General features: G+C 39.5%; 1 protein-coding gene across 10 annotated transcripts in view; it reads left to right on the top strand.

Moving 5' to 3' along the window:
• eps8a (EGFR pathway substrate 8a, signaling adaptor) overlaps window positions 1-19,581 on the top strand; it is a 234,716-nt gene that overhangs the window by 133,931 nt on the left and 81,204 nt on the right. For 8 of the 10 annotated variants that reach the window (XM_072241157.1, XM_072241154.1, XM_072241150.1 and 5 more), the window contains 2 exons: window positions 2,467-2,542; window positions 18,739-18,786. In XM_072241157.1, the coding sequence (XP_072097258.1) occupies window positions 2,500-2,542; window positions 18,739-18,786 (91 nt within the window). In that variant the 5' untranslated portion in view covers window positions 2,467-2,499. The remainder of the gene's footprint in view (window positions 1-2,466; window positions 2,543-18,738; window positions 18,787-19,581) is intronic. The other 2 variants (XM_072241155.1, XM_072241156.1) reach the window with 1 other exon arrangement.

The following is a 19,581-nucleotide window of genomic DNA, read 5'->3' as shown; positions in this document are numbered from 1 at the left end:
TAGAGTGAATGCAAGCAGGCTTTTTCCACTGAGGCCAGGGGAGGAAACAACCAGAGGACATGGGTGAAGGGGGAAAAGGGGAACATTAGGGGGGCCTTCTTCACACAGAGTGGTGGGAGTGTGGAATGAGCTGCCAGATGAAGTGGTAAATGTGGGCTCACTTTTAACATTTAAGAAAAACTTGGACAGGTACATGAATGAGAGGTGTATGGAGGGGTATGGTCCAGGTGCAGGTCAGTGGGACTAGGCAGAAAAATGGTTCGGCACAGCCAAGAAGGGCCAAAAGGCCTGTTTCTGTGCTGTAATGTTCTGTGGTTCTATGTTTCTAACCTGTGTAGTATGTTCAGACATTGCTTGTCAAAACTGGATCTCTGTGTTTGCGTTGGTAAGTACCCTTGCTCAGCCCCTTTCCCTCTTTTTTGCAGTCAAATTAAGGCTTTGTTTTGGGATTGGGTAAAGATAAACAAAGTTTAGGGTGTTATTGGTGATTCTGTTGATTGTCCAAAGCATTTTTTTTTTGTTTGGTTCTCTTTGCTCAAAGTAGGTAGAAAATATTCTGTGTATAATATAAATAAATTTGCAATATTGACAGATTTCTTATTTGCATTATAAACTGTAATTAGTTTGTCTCACGGTTTCCTAATCATTACTTATTGTGGGGAAATATTCCAAAGAAGTCCATAATTCTACAATTGCCTGCTTTTTGGTCTAAATTATCTTGAGTTTGCACTTCAGCTTCGAGCTATTAAAATAGTCTTGGCTTTATAAATTTTAATACAGTGATTTTAAGTTTAATTTCCTCAGTCTGCCATATTTTGCCTGATATAAACTGCCATTTGACCTCACCTGCCTGTAAAATTGCCTTAGTTTTTAATATGCAGGAACCAAGTGAGGTTAAAAGGAAGCTGTAATTTTACCTAATCCTCCAGATTTAGTTTTATGTAACAGGACTAAAGATTTGAACCAATTTAGATGTCTTGCATGCCAATAAACATTAAATTTGTCCACTGCTGATCCTTGGTGTAACATTGATCAGCGTCATTTTAAGATGTTAGCTCCTTTCTCTTGATCTGCATATCTGGGTCAATCGGTTTCTTCTTCATCAGAATATGCAGTCTTTTGCACCTTTGAGTAATTGTTTATTATTTAACCTTGCTTCCATTTTTACAGCAGGATTACTTTTGTTATTGTTAGTTCCAATTTCTGTTCTTAGTTTGGTTTATTGATGTGTGAAAAATAAATTACTTAAAGAAAATTTGGTTCCCTGTTTTACATGTGTACTTGCTCTTTTTGTAGGTTAATTATTATGCTTCTTGTAAGACTGTCATTGTTTCAAATGTTGTAAATAGAACAGATTATTATTCCTTTTGATCAGAGCTTACACTGAGCCCTATTTGCAAAACAGACTTGATCGTGTGTAAGGTTTGGTGATCGATGATTGGAGTTGTGGATAGTGTAGAAGACTGACAAAGAATACAGCAGGATATACGTCAGTTGCAGATATGGAATATTGCATACAGTTCTGGATTGCTCCATTATTGGGAGGATGTTGAAGTTTTGAAAAGGGTGCAGAAAAGGTTTCTCAGGATGCTGCCTGGATTAGAGGGCACGTGCTATAACAAGAGGTTGAACAGACTTGGATTGTTTCTCATGAATGGCAGAAGCTGAGGGGAGATCTAATAGAGACTCTGTGAGGCATAGACAGAGTAGACAGACAGTATCTTTTTCCTAGCATTGAAATGTCTCAATTTCAGATGGTGTGCATTTAAGGTGAGAGGGTGTGAGGGACAAGTTTTTTTTTTACAGAGTGGAATGTGCTGGCTGGGGAGGTAGTAGAGGCAGATACAGTAGGGACTTTTAGGAGATGTTTAGATAGGCACATGAATGTGAGGGGAATGGAAGGGTAGTGCCATTGTGTGGGCAGAAGGGATTAATTGAGTTGGCCATTTGATTACTAAGTTAATTTGCTCGGCACTACACTGAGCTGAAGGGCCTTTTCCTGTGCAGTACTATTCTATATTGTATTTGCCAATGTGTTATGATCCTTGTTTCTAATTTCTCCTGAACATAATCCATACACGAGGAATACATGTTAAAGATAACCCATTTTAAAACAATTCCACTAAAGGATAATTACTTATTCAATTTATCCATTAAGTTCAAATGAATTTTAATGTGTAGTAATGAAACTTGCACACAGGTTTGTAGGTTGTATGCCAAGTGCTTCAAAATAGCATATGTAAGAAATTGGCTGCTCCTATAAGATGTGGTTTTGAGTTTAAGAACTACATTTTGATTACAAATAGAGCGAAGGTGATGCTTCTGTGTATTTGAGATTATGGGAAAATAAAGGAATTTCAATATACTATAAAAACAGAAGTTTATTCCTTGCTTAAGGTTCTTTTTGTGGAAAGTATAAAGGAGGCTATAATCTCAGATTCAACATTCTGATTCTTGTTTTTATAGTGTTATGGTTTGCAAACAGCAACCCAACTAGCGATGGACAATACTGCAATGAAGACTAGTGGAAAAACCTTGTATGGTGAGTTGTGTATGATGTTTTATTTTACACATGTAGTTTTATATAGTGTGCATTGTCAGTGTACTTTTTTTCCTTGTTTTTACCTGTTGTTCTGGCACTTCCTCATTTCCTTTTACAATTTAATTTGAATATTCATGTACAAATGTGTTTTGGATTTTGTGTTAGTAATGTAGAAGGAAATCGAAGGTGAGTCTAGGAGACTACTGGCTTGAGATATTTAGCTTTTCAACGTTTTTTGCGTGCCAAGTCATTGAAGTTTTCAGCTGATCATGTCTGACTGACGGAAAATAGATGAGACCAGAGAGAATGGGTAAGTCTGCTATGTGTTACGATAACATATTTGATAGGAAGAACAGGGAAAAAATAGCATGGAGTTTGAGGAAGAGATATATTAAATTGTGTAAATTCTTTATCAAATCAGGTATATACAGTAAAGGGAGAAAGAAATACTGGATTGGGAGAGAATTTAGAAGAAATTCAACAATAGAACTAAAAAAAATTAAGTCTCAATTAATTTTCAGTGCCCACAAAGTTGATTGTAGTAATTAACTTGCCATGGCTTTTAAGGGTAAATGCAGGAGTTTGGTACCATTCAATGTATTTTCACAGCGAAGCACTGTAGATGGTGTTGCCAACCCATTAGTTGAGTGCCACAATATAGGCATCAACTTTTGGTTTTCTGCATTTAGTTATACATGTATGTTAGAGCCAAGGAAGAATGAAATCATTGAGGCGGGTGTAGAGGGCGAGCAAGTGTTCAGCACTATCTACCAGCCTCTTGCTCACTGCTACCAGGGAAGCTGTCTGCATGTGGTGGTCTCTCATTGGCTGCTTCTGAGGGAAGGTCCTAGCGTTTGAATGATATCTGTCTATCTGTCTCTCTCCCTCTCTCTCCTGTGGGCGGATGATGCCGTAGCAAGGTTTAATTGATGCAGGTTGTAGATTTGGACTTTTAGGTTTATGATGTGTTCTAGTTCTGGTCACTGTTTGTTTTTGTTACTACTTTTGGGTGATTTTCGAGTCTGGACAGCCTGCAGGTAATGAATGCTGAATTGAGCTGTACTGAGATAGGTCTTTCGATTTTATGTTTTTATATTCTGTGTTTTCACTTTTTTTTGCCATTTGTGTGATTTGTTTCTTTTGCATGAGCTGGGCGGGGTTGTAGTTTGGGTGGGTTGGTTGCATGGTTGTTTTTGTTTCTTGACTGTGGGGAAATCGAATTTCAGAGTTGCATACTGCATACATATTTTGATAAATGTACTTTAAACTTTGATATATGACTCAACAGAAGGTAGAATAGAAATTGCATGTAAATTGCTATAAATACATTTGTTCTTGTTATTTGTATGGCAGTAAGATCTGGAGCAACATTTGTTACTCATTCTGTACAATTTGCTAATTATGCAGGAAATAGTTTTGAAATGGAACATTATTTTGTAGATTAAAATTTCTGAAGTAAATTATTCTTGGTTCATTCAAATGTATACCTTATAGAATTGTACAAAGCTTGTGAATCACATTACTTAAGTAATTATAAAAACAGACGAACATCCAGTTCAATTGTATCTGCAACTATGGTATCTGAAAGATACAGAAGTTAATTGAATTAATGAGTTTTTGTGTTTGGTCTCTTACCCTGGCACATATGGAGGTGGGTCTGAATAACTCATTGCAAAGCTTTGGGCATTGTAGTTGTGGAGTTGCATTTTATTCCTTAATGCTATACTGTACCCTTGATTCTAAAATTATTTCTATCCTGTCTGTTTTATGAAAGCTAAGGGTTACAGATAAATTTTTAAGTGCTAAATGTTACTACTGCAGTTGTACAAGGCCTTGGTGAGACCACACCTGGAGTATTATGTGCAGTTTTAGTCCCCTGATCTGAGGAAAGACATTCTTGCCATAGAGGGAGTACAAAGAAGGTTCACCAGATTGATTCATGGGATGGCAGGACTTTCATATGATGAAAGACTGGATTGGCTAGGCTTATACTCGTTGGAATTTAGAAGATTGGTGGGGGGGATCTTATTGAAACATATAAAATCCTAAAGGGATTGGACAGGCTAGATGCAGGAAGATTGTTCCCGATGTTGGGGAAGTCTAGAACGAAAGGTCACAGTTTGAGGATAAAGGGGAAGCCTTTTAGGACCGAGATTAGGAAAAACTTCTTCACACAGAGAGTGGTGAATCTGTGGAATTCTCTGCCACAGGAAACAGTTGAGGCCAGTTCATTGGCTGTATTTAAGAGGGAGTTAGATATGGCCCTTGTGGCTAAAGGGATCAGGGGGTATGGAAAGAAGGCAGGGTTCTGAGTTGGATGATCAGCCATGATCATACTGAATGGCGGTGCAGGCTCGAAGGGCCGAATGGCTTACTCCTGCACCCATTTTCTATGTTTCTATAAAGACATTGTACTAATTGAAACCCCTTTTTACTGGGCATCTCTAGAAATGTGGCTGGTCAGTCTCTTGCTAACAGCCACCAGACTCGGCTGTGAGAAAACTACTTTTCTCAGACTCCTTCTGTCTAGTGTTGATGGGTTCTGCGAAACCTGTGAGGGTGGGAAGTCTTGCTCACCTGAATCCTGATTTGTGTGAATGATGTGTAACTTGCTGCTCCCATGCAATCACCTGTCAGCAAGAAATAACAGATTGTACACTACATACAATTTTAAAGAATGTATATTTAAAATTGTTAACTTAACCATATAGTTATTAAAGAAAAGAAAGGGAAAAAAAAATCGGTTCCATCCCATAATTCAAATGTGCATACAAGTTGGAGCTCAACTTGAAGTTATCTTTAAATCGCGAGCTGGACCCTTGATCTGCATGAAAGCACACACCACCTTCCAAATGTTTTTCGAAATCCATTTCGAACGAATGGGCTCTCCCACAGGAGTATTCTCCTTCCTCCTTTAAGACATTCATTTGCAGAAAGCACCTTGTGCAACATGGACGGCATCCTCAGCCATCTTCCCTCCTGTCTTCTCCCAGCTCCTGCCATAAAGACCTCGGCCCACATCAGTGTCCATTGCAAAAACCTCTCTGCCCAGTGTTCTCTAGAACCTTCTCCCAAATCCACCATCCTGATTGGCTGACACAACGTTCCTAAGTTGAACAACAAAGCCCCTTATCTTAGCTCAAACCTAAACAGCTGAAAGCAGAACAGCCTGCTGTTACAGAACTGCTAAAACTTACAGCATAGCAGTAAAAATCTTAACCAGGGTGTTACATAATATTTTTGTGATCTTAGAATTATCCTGTAGATGTTTCTGTGAATTCTGCATAATAAAAATAAAACTAGTGCAAAATTTGCTTTAAATATTAAGGCAAGTTCAATGAACACTAATATTTTTCAATTCTAATGAACTTGTTGGTTGAAGCTTTGGAGTAGGTGGACATCACAAACTGAACACTATATTTTGGACCTTGCATTAATCTGGAGCAGTTATTTGCTGTCTGACACATTGACGCAGAACATTATCCAATGCCTTTTTTTTTTGCTTAAAATATCAGAAGTTCCTGCAGTTGAGCCAGAATGAGATGAGAAGAGCGAAAGAACATGGAATTGTCATGCCATTTACATAGAAGAGGCAATTCAGGTCATTGAATCCATGCCTGCTGTTGATTAAGCAAACAAATTCCATTCCGTAACCTTTCCCAGTTGCCTGCAATTTTTCCCCAGATTAGCAAAGCAATTCCTTTTTGGAAGTCCTTTCAGATTGTTTCCACCACCCTAACAGGCTAAGAGTTCAGTAATCTAACCGTTCTGTGAATATATGTAAAATAAAAAAAACTTCCTTCATGTGGAAAGTTAATTAGGTACTAAATTATGACTTAGGCTATATACATACTAGACCGGATAAATCCATAACCGAAGCTTTTTCTCTTCGTTTTGACCTTCCGTCCACACTGAAACGCCGTTTCCCCCCTCCCCCAAAAATGGAGATTTTCTAAAACACCCTCCACTGTGTGTAAATTTGAAAATGCCGATTGTGCAGAGCAGTGTGGACAGGGTAAACGGATATTTTTAAAAACGCTGTCACGATGTGCCGGAACATATGGTGGCAGCACGGCATTTCATTATTTTCTTGAACGCAACCCGCCACACAACCTAACAATTTCAGAACAGATGGCAATGAGACTGAAGCCAGAAGAGTTAGAAATGTACTCACCAAATACTTTGACCCATAGCTTACCGAATAAATAAGTATACTCACTTTGCCCTGTTTTCTGTCCTTGCTTGTATGAAGGTGGCTTACCTATTTATGCAAGTACTTCTCTGACAACAGATGTGTAACAGCCTAATGTAACATTGTATGGGAATACAAGATAACGCTGATGCAGACATGTTTTATACATTTAACAAGGTGCTTTATTAATGCAACAGAGTTGGTTAGTTTTTCAATGTTCGTTGTCAGCCGGGTCATACTGTCCGTGAACTCCCTGTCGGTTGCCTCCATACACTCCAGTATTCATTTTTTTTTTAGTTTTAAGTCCTCCTGCGTGAGAACCAACAGCAATTCCTTTTAAGTTTTTCTAGTCTGTAACTGGACAAATGCGCACCAAGTATACCGTTTCCTCTTTGCTTGTTTTCTGTGTGTCCTGCGCATGCCCAGTAGGAGGAGATTCACCCAAATATCCGTTCTAATGTGGATGGAGATATTTTTAAAAATGCCTGGTGTGGATGCCTATCACTTTTACGCGAATCCGGCGTTTTCAAAATTATCCGGTCCAGTGTGGACACAGCTTAAGGTTATGGAGTCTACGTTGTAAGGAAGTATGAGAAACATGTTTGTTATATCTTAACTCCATGACTTTAAACGTGTCTCCTATTCCTCGGCCCATCTGTTGTTGCTCATGACTTCTTTCCTTTTCTCTTTTTCAAGCCTGTCATATTTTTCTTAATCTCTATTGAATCTCTTAATGTTTTCTTTAAGAACAAGCAGCTCATTTTCTTTTCATGTCAAACCTTTTGGTTAAAAATCCTGATCCCTGACACTATTCTGGTAAATCTTTGCTACACCCTCAGTTCTTCACATCCTTTCTAATGCATGTTGAGCAGAGCTGAACGCTTTACCACCTGGAGCTAACCAGTTCAATATACCATCACTGTTTTTTTTTGACAGTTTGCGTCACTTTACAGAACTAAGGATTCCATATGCTTCCTATCTCTCAAGAGTTTGCATACATGTACACTTGTTCTATATCTTGCATCCTTTAGTCTGTTTTGTCTTTGCTGTTTCCGCCAAAATGTACCATTTCATATCTCCCTAAATGTCATGTGCCACGTTCATCTATTCGGACAGTTGATCTGTATTCTCTGGCAGTCTATTACAGTCTTCCTTGCTGTTAACCATATCTCCAGGCATAATGTCACCAACAGGTGACCCAAACCCAAGTTTTCACATTGTTATTTAAAAAACAAAAATATGACCCTGAAACAGACCACTCGGGAACACCGCTACCTCAGGTAAGAAATGCTTTGAGGTACAGAAAAGAATGCAATCATGACAGAGAGACTGATATAAAATTATATTTTTAGATTTGTAAATTTTATTCATTCCACTCTTCTACCTCTTCATTAGTGACAGGCAGCACAGCCTTGAGTGTTTATTTCTGTTCTTTACAAATTTAAAAAGGTATTTTGTGATTATGAATAAAAGGAATCGTCATAGTTTACAAATTCTTAGGATTTTCATATCCAAGAATTATCGAGGTAAGTACCAAAATTAACACTCCGATCACTTCTATTTTTCAAAGATGTCCATTTATATGTTAGATGCAGAGTTCTGTTGTATTAGCAGACAGTGATTTTAATACTCTATATAGCAAAACAAGTTTTCACAGTGGTATGTTCTGCCTGAGTGAAGTGCTCACCATTTACGCGATTCTCTTTTTATGATGAATAACTACCTTGCAGTAAGGTAACTACTTACTATTAGCTGCAGGTATTAATTATAAAGGTTATCACACAAATCACTGGAGACAGATTAATTATTTTGGAAATTTAAAATAGCTGTTTACAGCTCTCTTTTCCTCCCCCACATCCAATCCTTAACATAATCAACCCTAGAGTGTCTTGCATTTTGAATATATTTAGGCACTCTTTGAATGGAGCTTGTAATGGAGGTCTTAAAAATTAAGAATTTAACTTGTGTATTCCTGATTGGTTTTACAGTGGGATCTGCAGTCAGGGTATTTGATTTGTTGTCCATGGAATACATAACCTATACCAGGACTTTAATCTGTGTAAAAATGATGTAATTGCAGATTTTTCACTCATCCTTTGTTAATAGATGGAAGCATCCTGAATTCTTCCACTAAGTTGCACATCAATTTTGTGTTATACTGCCTACTCCTCATAATGAAGAGCAAGCATTAACGCAAATGTGCCTATTATGAATGTTGAAGGCTGTAGCTAATCTTAGCTAAGGTCATGGAGGTTGTTTATCTACATAGGAGGGAAGAGGCTGTTCAAGTATCATAGCAGCAAATGTATCTGTTAATATTTACCACAGGAAACAATTACATAGCAAATAGCTGATTTTTTTCTAAAGTTTGATTGATATTTTTAAGAAACAATACAAGATTTACATTTTGTGATCAAACTAGTTGTTTAAGGAATACTAAGTCTTGAGGGTTTGCTTCTGGTTTCCTTAGCGCTATAAATGTTGTTTAATGAAGTATTACAAAGGTAGTTGCAAATAATAGACAAGTCATTGTCTGGGATACATGGAAAATGCTAATTTTTGTGTAATAGGGCCTGCTGCAGTAAAGATAATCTGGACAGTAAGAAGCAAACTCCACAACAGGTCTGGAAGGACTCAGTTCATTGCTTGGGCGAGGGTTGTAAGGTGGCACATTCTAGTTGACGTTGTTTCCATGCTTGTTGATCTAGGGACCAGTGCTGGAGATGTAAGTGTGTATTGTTAAGTCAGAGAGTGATACAGTACAGAAATAGGTCTTGTGGCCTATTGAGTCTGTGCTGGTGATCAACCACCTGTACAAACTCATTGTATGCTAATCCCAAGTTTTATTCTCCTTACATTTGGACCAGCTCTAACAGGATTCTACCTGCATATTGGTGGCAGTTTACAGTGGCTAATTGATCTACTAAACCACACATCCTTTGGGATTTAGAAGGAAATTGGAGCACCGCCAGTTGGAGATGGGGAAGGGGAGAGCCCACGTGATCACAGGGAGAGCAAGAAAATTCCTCATGGACAGTACCTAAGATCAGGATTGAACCTGGGTTTCTGTCACTGAGAGGCAGTGGCTCTATTAGTTGTGTCACTATGCTGTTAATACAGTATCTGTTTTAGTAGTTGGAAGTATGCTGCTGCTGTGGTGGCTGACAGGTGACTGATGGGCAGTAACCGGTGGAATTATGATTTAACCAGGCAATAATTACTTTGGACAAATGGGAAGGGTTCATGAAATTAGTGGAAAAGTTGGAAATAAAAGTCCATTAATTTACATACAACTTATTGTTGCGTTCCTTCAGTGTAGAAGAGGTAACATATGAATGGATTTATACTGAAATATAGTGAAAGGCTTGTCCTTGCATACTGTTCATGCAGATCAAATCATTACATAGTGCATTGAGGTGAAGCAAGATAAAACAATAACAGAATGCAGAATAAAGTGCAATGATGAGAGGAAGCGCAGTGAGGTAAACAATATAGTGCAAGATCCTAACGAGATACGTTAGATTGTGAGGTCAAAAGTTTATCGTATCAACTGAAGGAATTATTGAATAGTCTTACAACACTGGTATAGCAACCTTTCTTACAGCTGGTGATATGTGCTTTCACACTTTTGAATCTTCTGAAGAAGGGAAAAGAGACAGCGTTCGGGGTGGATGGGACTTTGTCTTCACCTCCTGCTGCCTCAGCAAAGCAGCCAACATAATCAAAGTCCATGGAGGAGCAGATAGTTTCTATGATGTGCTGAGCTGTGTCCACAATGCTCTGCAGGATTTTTTTGTGGTTACTTGCAAAGTACTTGCCAACCTATTACCAAGCCATTATCCATCATATAAAATGCTTTTTACGGTACATTGATGAAAATTAGTAATTAATGTTATAACTTTGAAGTAAATTCCTTCCTATATTTTGTTATTAAGGAGAAGTATGCTTAAAACTTATTTACTTGAAAGGTAAGTAAACAATATTCGAGACAAAGTCAAGAGCTCATTGGTAGTAGGTAAATTATTGGAAGGAGTACTGAGAGATAGGATCTACAAGTATTTGGATAGACAGGGACTTATTAGGGAGAATCAACATGGCTTTGTGCGTGGTAGGTCATGTTTAACCAATCTGTTAGAGTTTTTCAAGGAGGTTACCAGGAATGTGGATGAAGGGAAGGCAGTGGATGTTGTCCACATGGACTTCAGTAAGGCCTTTGACAAGGTCGCGCATGGGAGGTTAGTTAGGAAGATTGAGTTGCTAAGTATACATGCAGAGGTAGTAAATTGGATTAGACATTGGCTCAATGGAAGAAGCCAGAGAGTGGTAGTGGAGGATTGCTTCTCTGTGTGCAGGCCTGTGACTAGTGGTGTGCCACAGGGATCAGTGCTGGGTCCATCGTTATTTGTCATCTATATCAATAATCTGGATGATAATGTGGTAAATTGGATCAGCAAATTTGCTGATGATACAAAGATTGGAGGTGTAGTGGACAGTGAGGAAGGTTTTCAAAGCTTGCAGAGGGATTTGGACCAGCTGGAAAAATGAGCTGAAGAATGGCAGATGGAGTTTAAAACAGACAAGTGTGAGGTATTGCACTTTGGAAGGTTGGAAGGTTAACCAAGGTAGAACATACAAGGTAAGTGGTAGGGCACTGAGGAGTGCAGTAGAACAGAGGGATCTGGGAATACAGATACAAAATTCCCTAAAAGTGGCATCACAGGTAGATAGGGTCGTAAAGAGAGCTTTTGGTACATTGACCTTTATAAATCAAAGTATTGAGTTTAAGAGTTGGAATGTTATGGTGAGGTTGTATAAGGCATTGGTGCGGCTGAATTTGGAGTATTGTGTGCAGTTTTGGTCACTAAATTACAGGAAGGATATTAATAAAGTTGAAAGAGTGCAGAGAAGGTTTACAAGGATGTTGCCGGGACTTGAGAAACTGAGTTACAGAGAAAGGTTGAATAGATTAGGACTTTATTCCCTGGAGCGTAGAAGAATGAGGGGAGATTTGATAGGGGTATATAAAATTATGATGGGTATAGATAGAGTGAATGCAAGCAGGCTTTTTCCATTGAGGCTAGGGGAGTAAAAAACCAGAGGACATGGGTTAAGGGTGAAGGGGGAAAAGTTTAAAGGGAACATTGGGGGGGGAGGCTTCTTCACACAGAGAGTGGTGGGAGTGTGGAATGAGCTGCCAGATGAAGTGGTAAATGTGGGCTCACTTTTAACATTTAAGGAAAACTTGGACAGGTACATGGATGAGAGGTTTATAGAGGGATATGGTCTAGGTGCAGGTCAGTGGGACTAGGCAGAAAAAATGGTACGGCACAGTCAAGAAGGGCCAAAAGGCCTGTTTCTGTGCTGTAATGTTCTATGGTTCTATGAATAGTTGAACTGTGAAGAAAGAATTTGGTGAACATAGTGATCTGTTAATAAATATGTAGCGAAAAAGTGAGGTAATCTTTGTTTTACCAAACTTGCTCACAAACTAAGTTTTATTTGCATATTTCATGTTTTGCTGCAGGTTCTATTGATAATATTCATAATGAGGTCCATACTTCTTTTAGTCATTTGTCATTGTCTTGTGCAGACCTGTTGCACAAGATATCCTCTGGGGGTTCCCAATCTTTTATATACAATAGACCCCTGCCATTAACAAATGAGTCTGTGGTCCCCTGTGACCAACTAGAGTTAGAGGGGTTTGGGATATTAATGGAACCAGGGCATTCAATTATACAGTACAGGTGTCCCCCGCTTTTCGAACGTTCACTTTATGAAACCTCATTGTTACGAAAGGCCTACATTAGTACCCTGCTTTCGCTTTCAGAAGGTGTTTTCACTGTTACGAAGAAAGGCAGCGCACACCCCGAGCAGTCGCTCTCCTCCGGATTCAGAACACACATGCCTCTGAGCAGCCGTTTGCAAGATGAGTTCTAAGGTGTCGGAAAAGCCTGAAAGAGCTCGTAAGTGTGTTACACTTAGCGTAAAACTAGACATAATTAAGCGATTCGATCGTGGTGAACCAAGCAAGGACAAAGTGAGCTTGGCTTGTGGAAGCTGACGAAGATGATGTTGAAGAAATTTTGGCATCCCATGACCAAGAACTGATAGATGAAGAGCTGATGCAATTGGAAGAGGAAAGGATAACAATCGAAACCGAATGCAACCGAATGCAGAAAGTGAAGCAATTGCAGAAAGTGAAACAAATTAGCCAGAGAAAGTGGCTCACCTGAGGACTGGGAGAAATTCAGAGTTCAGCAGAGGAGGACAAAGGGCTTAATTAGGAAGAAGAAAAAAGATTATGAGAGAAAACTGGCAGGGAACATAAAAACGGACTGTAAAAGCTTTTATAGATATGTAAAAAGGAAAAGACTGGTAAAGACAAATGTAGGTCCCCTGCAGACAGAAACGGGTGAATTGATTATGGGGAGCAAGGACATGGCAGACCAATTGAATAATTACTTTGGTTCTGCCTTCACTAAGGAGGACATAAATAATCTTCCAGAAATAGTAGGGGACAGAGGGTCCAGTGAGATGGAGGAACTGAGCGAAATACATGTTAGTAGGGAAGTGGTGTTAGGTAAATTGAAGGGATAGAAGGCAGATAAATCCCCAGGGCCAGATGGTCTGCATCCTAGAGTGCTTAAGGAAGTAGCCCAAGAAATAGTGGATGCATTAGTGATAATTTTTCAAAACTCATTAGATTCTGGACTAGTTCCTGAGGATTGGAGGGTGGCTAATGTAACTCCACTTTTTAAAAAAGGAGGGAGAGAGAAACCGGGGAATTATAGACCGGTTAGCATAACGTCAGTGGTGGGGAAACTGCTGGAGTCAGTTATCAAGGATGTGATAACAGCATATTTGGAAAGCGGTGAAATGACCGGACAAAGTCAGCATGGATTTGTGAAAGGAAAATCATGTCTGACGAATCTCATAGAATTTTTTGAGGATGTAACTAGTAGAGTGGATAGGGGAGAACCAATGGATGTGGTATATTTGGATTTTCAAAAGGCTTTTGACAGGGTCCCACACAGGAGATTAGTGTGCAAACTTAAAGCACACGGTATTGGGGGTATGGTATTGATGTGGATAGAGAACTGGTTAGCAGGCAGGAAGCAAAGAGTGGGAATAAACGGGACCTTTTCAGAATGGCAGGCGGTGACTAGTGGGGTACCGCAAGGCTCAGTGCTGGGACCCCAGTTGTTTACAATATATATTAATGACTTGGATGAGGGAATTAAATGCAACATCTCCAAGTTTGCGGATGACACGAAGCTGGGTGGCAGTGTTAGCTGTGAGGAGGATGCTAAGAGGATGCAGGGTGACTTGGATAGGTTGGGTGAGCGGGCAAGTTCATGGCAGATGCAATTTAATGTGGATAAATGTGAAGTTATCCACTTTGGTGGCAAAAATAGGAAAACAGATTATTATCTGAATGGTGGCCGATTAGGAAAAGGGGAGGTGCAACGAGACCTGGGTGTCATTATACACCAGTCATTGAAAGTGGGCATGCAGGTACAGCAGGCGGTGAAAAAGGCGAATGGTATGCTGGCATTTATAGCGAGAGGATTCGAGTACAGGAGCAGGGAGGTACTACTGCAGTTGTACAAGGCCTTGGTGAGACCACACCTGGAGTATTGTGTGCAGTTTTGGTCCCCTAATCTGAGGAAAGACATCCTTGCCATAGAGGGAGTACAAAGAAGGTTCAGCAGATTGATTCCTGGGATGGCAGGACTTTCATATGAAGAAAGACTGGATGAACTGGGCTTGTACTCGTTGGAATTTAGAAGATTGAGGGGGGATCTGATTGAAATGTATAAGATCCTAAAGCGATTGGACAGGCTAGATGCAGGAAGATTATTCCCGATGTTGGGGAAGTCCAGAACGAGGGGCCACAGTTTGAGGATAGAGGGGAAGCCTTTTAGGACCGAGATTAGGAAAAACTTCTTCACACAGAGAGTGGTGAATCTGTGGAATTCTCTGCCACAGGAAACAGTTGAGGCCAGTTCATTGGCTATATTTAAGAGGGAGTTAGATATGGCCCTTGTGGCTACGGGGGTCAGAGGGTATGGAGGGAAGGCTGGGGCGGGGTTCTGAGTTGGATGATCAGCCATGATCATAATGAATGGCGGTGCAGGTTCGAAGGGCCGAATGGCCTACTCCTGCACCTATTTTCTATGTTTCTATGTTTCTATTGCGTGAGATTTTCGCTGCAATGATAAAGTACGACTTTAATCTTGAAAGGGTACGTAGGTTTAGGGGATATTTGCAGGATGTTTTGAGTCCTTACAAAGAACTGTGTGATAGAAAAATGCTCGAGGCTCAGCAGTGAAGCAAGCCTTCCACATCAGCCACAGCAGACGACGAACCTCGACCTTCGACGTCGAGGCAGGCAGTCATAAAAGAAGACGAGCTGCCTGCCCTGATCGACAATGAGATGACACCCCCGTGTCCCACCACCCCAACCCCCGGGTCCCGGACAGATACTGTACCGATTTGCGGAGAATGCAGCAGTAGCCGGGAGGCACACACCACATCTTTAAGAAAAAAGCCGAAATAAACATGCTAATTAATTAGGTGCCGCCTAGCACGTAATTGTTGGCCCAGACTGGTGCCGATGCAATCGCCTCTGATCTGCACCGACATTTACGTGCTGGGCAGCACCTAATTAATTAGCGTGTTTATTTTGGCTTTTTTCTTAAAGATGTGCTGTGTGCCTCCTGGCTACCCCTGCGTGCTTCGCAGCAATGTTATCAGTCGACGGTCTGGAGGGTGGGGGCCACTGCACCACCCCAGCCTGCAACGACTCAGTCTAACACACCGTCATCAGTGTGCTGGATGTCTTCCCAATTCCCGTAAGTGATACTACACTGTACATACATTATTTTTACATGTTATTTGGTAGATTTGGCAGCTTCATAGTTTAAAGGTAACTGGAGAGCGCGTTTATGCCAACAGCGCTTGCGTGAGATTTTCTACCGAGAGCGCTTGCGTGAGATTTTCGCTACGGGGATCTGTGCAGGCAATCGTTGTAGAGAAGTATTTCTACTTTATATAGGCTGTGTATTTGTCATATCATTCCTGCTTTTACTATATGTTACTGTTATTTTCGGTTTTATGTGTTATTTGGCATGATTTGGTAGGTTATTTTTGGGTCTGTGAACGCTCACAAAATTTTCCCATATAAATAAATCGTAATTGCTTCTTCGCTTTATGACATTTCAGCTTATGAACCGTTTCATAGGAATGCTTTACCTTCGAATGGCAGGGGAAACCTGTATGTCTAATATACTGTATTTCCTGCTACTTTGATCACTAAGTCAGAGGGGTGTATTCTGTTTCATTAGGCTTATGATGTTTATTCATGAGACTGATTTATAACTTTGGACAGTAAGTTTTTTTGAATTGAATATTCTGCTGGAATTTCTGTCATTATTCTCAGGATTGAATTTTGCAGTCTTGTTTCAAAATTGCTACTAGTTGGTACTGCAACACACATAAAAGTTGCTGGTGAATGCAGCAGGCCAGGCAGCATCTCTAGGAAGAGGTGCAGTTGACGTTTCAGGCCGAGACCCTTCGTCAGAACTAACTGAAGGAAGAGTGAGTAAGGGATTTGAAAGTTGGAGGGGGAGGGGGAGATCCAAAATGATAGGAGAAGACAGGAGGGGGAGGGATGGAGCCAAGAGCTGGACAGGTGATAGGCAAAAGGGATGCGGGAGGATCATGGGACAGGAGGTCCGGGAAGAAAGACAAGTGGGGGGGGGGACCCAGAGGATGGGCAAGGGGTATATTCAGAGGGAGAAAAAGGAGAGTGAGAGAAAGAATGTGTGTATAAAAATAAGTAACAGATGGGGTACGAGGGGGAGGTGGGGCATTAGCGGAAGTTAGTGAAGTCGATGTTTATGCCATCAGGTTGGAGGCTACCCAGACGGAATATAAGGTGTTGTTCCTCCAACCTGAGTGTGGCTTCATCTTTACAGTAGAGGAGGCCGTGGATAAACATGTCAGAATGGGAATGGGATGTGGAATTAAAATGTGTGGCCACTGGGAGATCCTGCTTTCTCTGGCGGACAGAGCGTAGATGTTCAGTAAAGCGGTCTCCCAGTCTGCGTCGGGTCTCGCCAATATATAAAAGGCTAGTTGGTACTGATTGTTTTACTGAATTTCTGTTAGTCAGTTTGAGGTGAGGGTACTGCAAAAGTTCAAGGTAACATGGGATCTAGCAATGCAACTAGGGTGTAGTAGCTGAGAGGAAGCTGTAATAGCAGATATGGCTCAGTATGTCTTGGTCCTTTGTTGATCTTCAGTTAGGGTCATACTGAGCATAGTAATAACGGTTGTTCAATAGCCTAAGAAGTTCTCACCTGCTGGCAGTTAAAAGAAGTTAAATATTCTTTGTCAACCTTGTGATAGCATATTATTAATTGAAGCCTTTTTAAACTCTATGATTTTCAAACCCATAATTTTTCATAAAATTTATTAGTTGTCATTGCTATATGTAGACTCTCAATTTCGTTGGAGAGCATGGAATTACTTGGGCAAAAATTTAAAAACGATTAGTAAATCATTTCATCACACCGCCATTTTCTTCAGCACTTGGACAAGAGTAAGCATTTCAGCTCTTGTTTTAGAATAGTTATGGAAAATTTGTCTTCTTTTTTCAGGAATGAACTTCAATTTAATTAATGCTTAATAGTCTATGCAACACATCTGAAATAAAGCACAAGACCTCAGTCTTTCTTAGCCTGCTAAAAGTATAGACCGGCTGTACTGGCAGTTTGAATACATGGGAAATGTTATGACCCATGAATGTATTAGTAAGCTGGTTACTCTGTTATTTGTTCAGCAGTAATGTATTATGGGTAAAACTCAATTACCACAATTTCAAAATATGTAATAATGCAATTTTATAATGAATTGATCAAACTTCTATATGTATGTCTTTGTTTTGTTGGAGGAGCACATTCAATATGAATACTCCATCAAACAGTCATCAGGAAGATGGGACAAGATGAATAGTCAGTGTAGACTGCATTGTAGCCTAGATGATCTTTGGAAGATAAATATCATTAAATATTCTAAAAATAAAGAAATTCTGTAGATGCTGGAAATCCAAAGCAACATGCACAAAATGCTGGAGCAACTCAGCATGTCAGCATCTATGGAAATCAACAAACAATTGATGTTTTGGGCCAAGAGCCTTCTTCAGGAGTGGAAAGGAAGGGGGAAGATGCCAGAATAAAAAGGTTGTGGGTGGGGGAGTAGAAGGGTAGCTAGAAGCTGATGTGTGAAGCCAGATGATTGGGAAAAGTAAAGGGCTGGATATGAAGGAATCTGATAGGAGAAGAGAGTGGACCATAGTAGAAGGGAAAGGAGGAGGGGTACCAGGAGAAGTGTTAGGCAGGTGAGAAGGGGTAAAAGCCAGAGTGGGGAATAGGAGAGGAGAGGGGGAGGGATTTCTTTTAAACCAGAAGGAGACAGCAATATTCATGCCATCAAGTGCAATAAATAGGAACTGCAAGAATCTTGAATCATATCTGAAACTGTTTATAGTCATAAGTGCAAAATGACCTAATACATAATTCTTTGCTTTCCCTTGATTATAATGGTAAAATTGATACGTTTCCAAAAGAATTGAAAGATCTATCATCATGGAATGCATTGATCTAATGAGCTAAAGTATATTTTGGTTTTGGAATTTAAGGGCATTGCAGTTTGATCATAGACCAATGATTTTGCATATTATCACCCAAATAAATGTCTTTTTAATTTTAATGGCATACTTTAGAATGTTTTATCTCATTTGCAGGGATGAAAGTTATACTGTGCGATTCAATTTAATATATTTTATATAAAAGACATTTTCAACAATGATTATTCTGCAGTTACTTCTATAATATCCCTTTAATGGACATTTTTAATGTTATTATTGATGTGCATGTATTAATTATATAAGCATTGTGCTCTGGTAAATGCAGTATTTTGCTTCCTTTATTTGTTTTAGGAGCTGATGGACTATACTTCTTACATTCTTCAAAACATAAAAAGAAAGGTAGAAACAAACCCAGGCTGGTTTGTGTTATGTTTGAGTGTTTTATTTTTGTATTGCGCTATGCAAAAACCAAAAATATTCAATTATATTTTGAGACCACGAAGGAACTGATTACAGTATGCTTAACAGGCTTGTTCAGTAACAAAATTTAAAAACAAAAAGCAGCCTGCATTAGCTTTCAATTAGAAATCTGCAGGTTAAAATTAATCACTTGAAATTGATTCGGTATCATTGTTGGAAAATATTAGCCTGTTCACCTGCTGAATTAACAATTTTGTTAACTGCATGGTACACTAAGCCCATTGGGTTAAAAGCAGCTTCGATTTTTTTTTGGGTTTTTCATGTCCTCTTGTATTAGAGGTTAAATTGCTTTAATTTCAGAACTTAACAGTTTTCCTGTGGTTACTGAAGTATATTTTCGTTGCTGCAGTTTAGAAATGCATCTGATTTACTTTGTTGGGAATAGTTATAATCAAAAACAAACTTGCAGAGCAGAGGCATTCAAACGGCATCCTATTTTTGGAAGGTTACTAATCTTGTCCACTTCTGTACAATCAGATGAGTCTCAGCTGAAAAATAAATCCCTCTAGGATGTAGTGTAACAGTAAAAAAACTGTCTGGCAGGTTGATACTGGCTGCTGAACATTTTCTCATGTTCCTAAAAATAGTGAGTTTCATAAGATTTCATGTTTTTTTTCTTCATTCTTGAAGGCAGCAGTGTTATTCCTAGTTGGATTATGTGGAAGCATTGTGTATATCCTTATAAGGTAGAGAAATCAAATTTAGTATGTAAAA

Source organism: Mobula birostris, chromosome 23 (assembly GCF_030028105.1).
Source record: "Mobula birostris isolate sMobBir1 chromosome 23, sMobBir1.hap1, whole genome shotgun sequence".
Taxonomy (NCBI): Eukaryota; Metazoa; Chordata; class Chondrichthyes; order Myliobatiformes; family Myliobatidae; genus Mobula; species Mobula birostris.
This window is presented reverse-complemented; position numbering and strand designations above follow the sequence as displayed.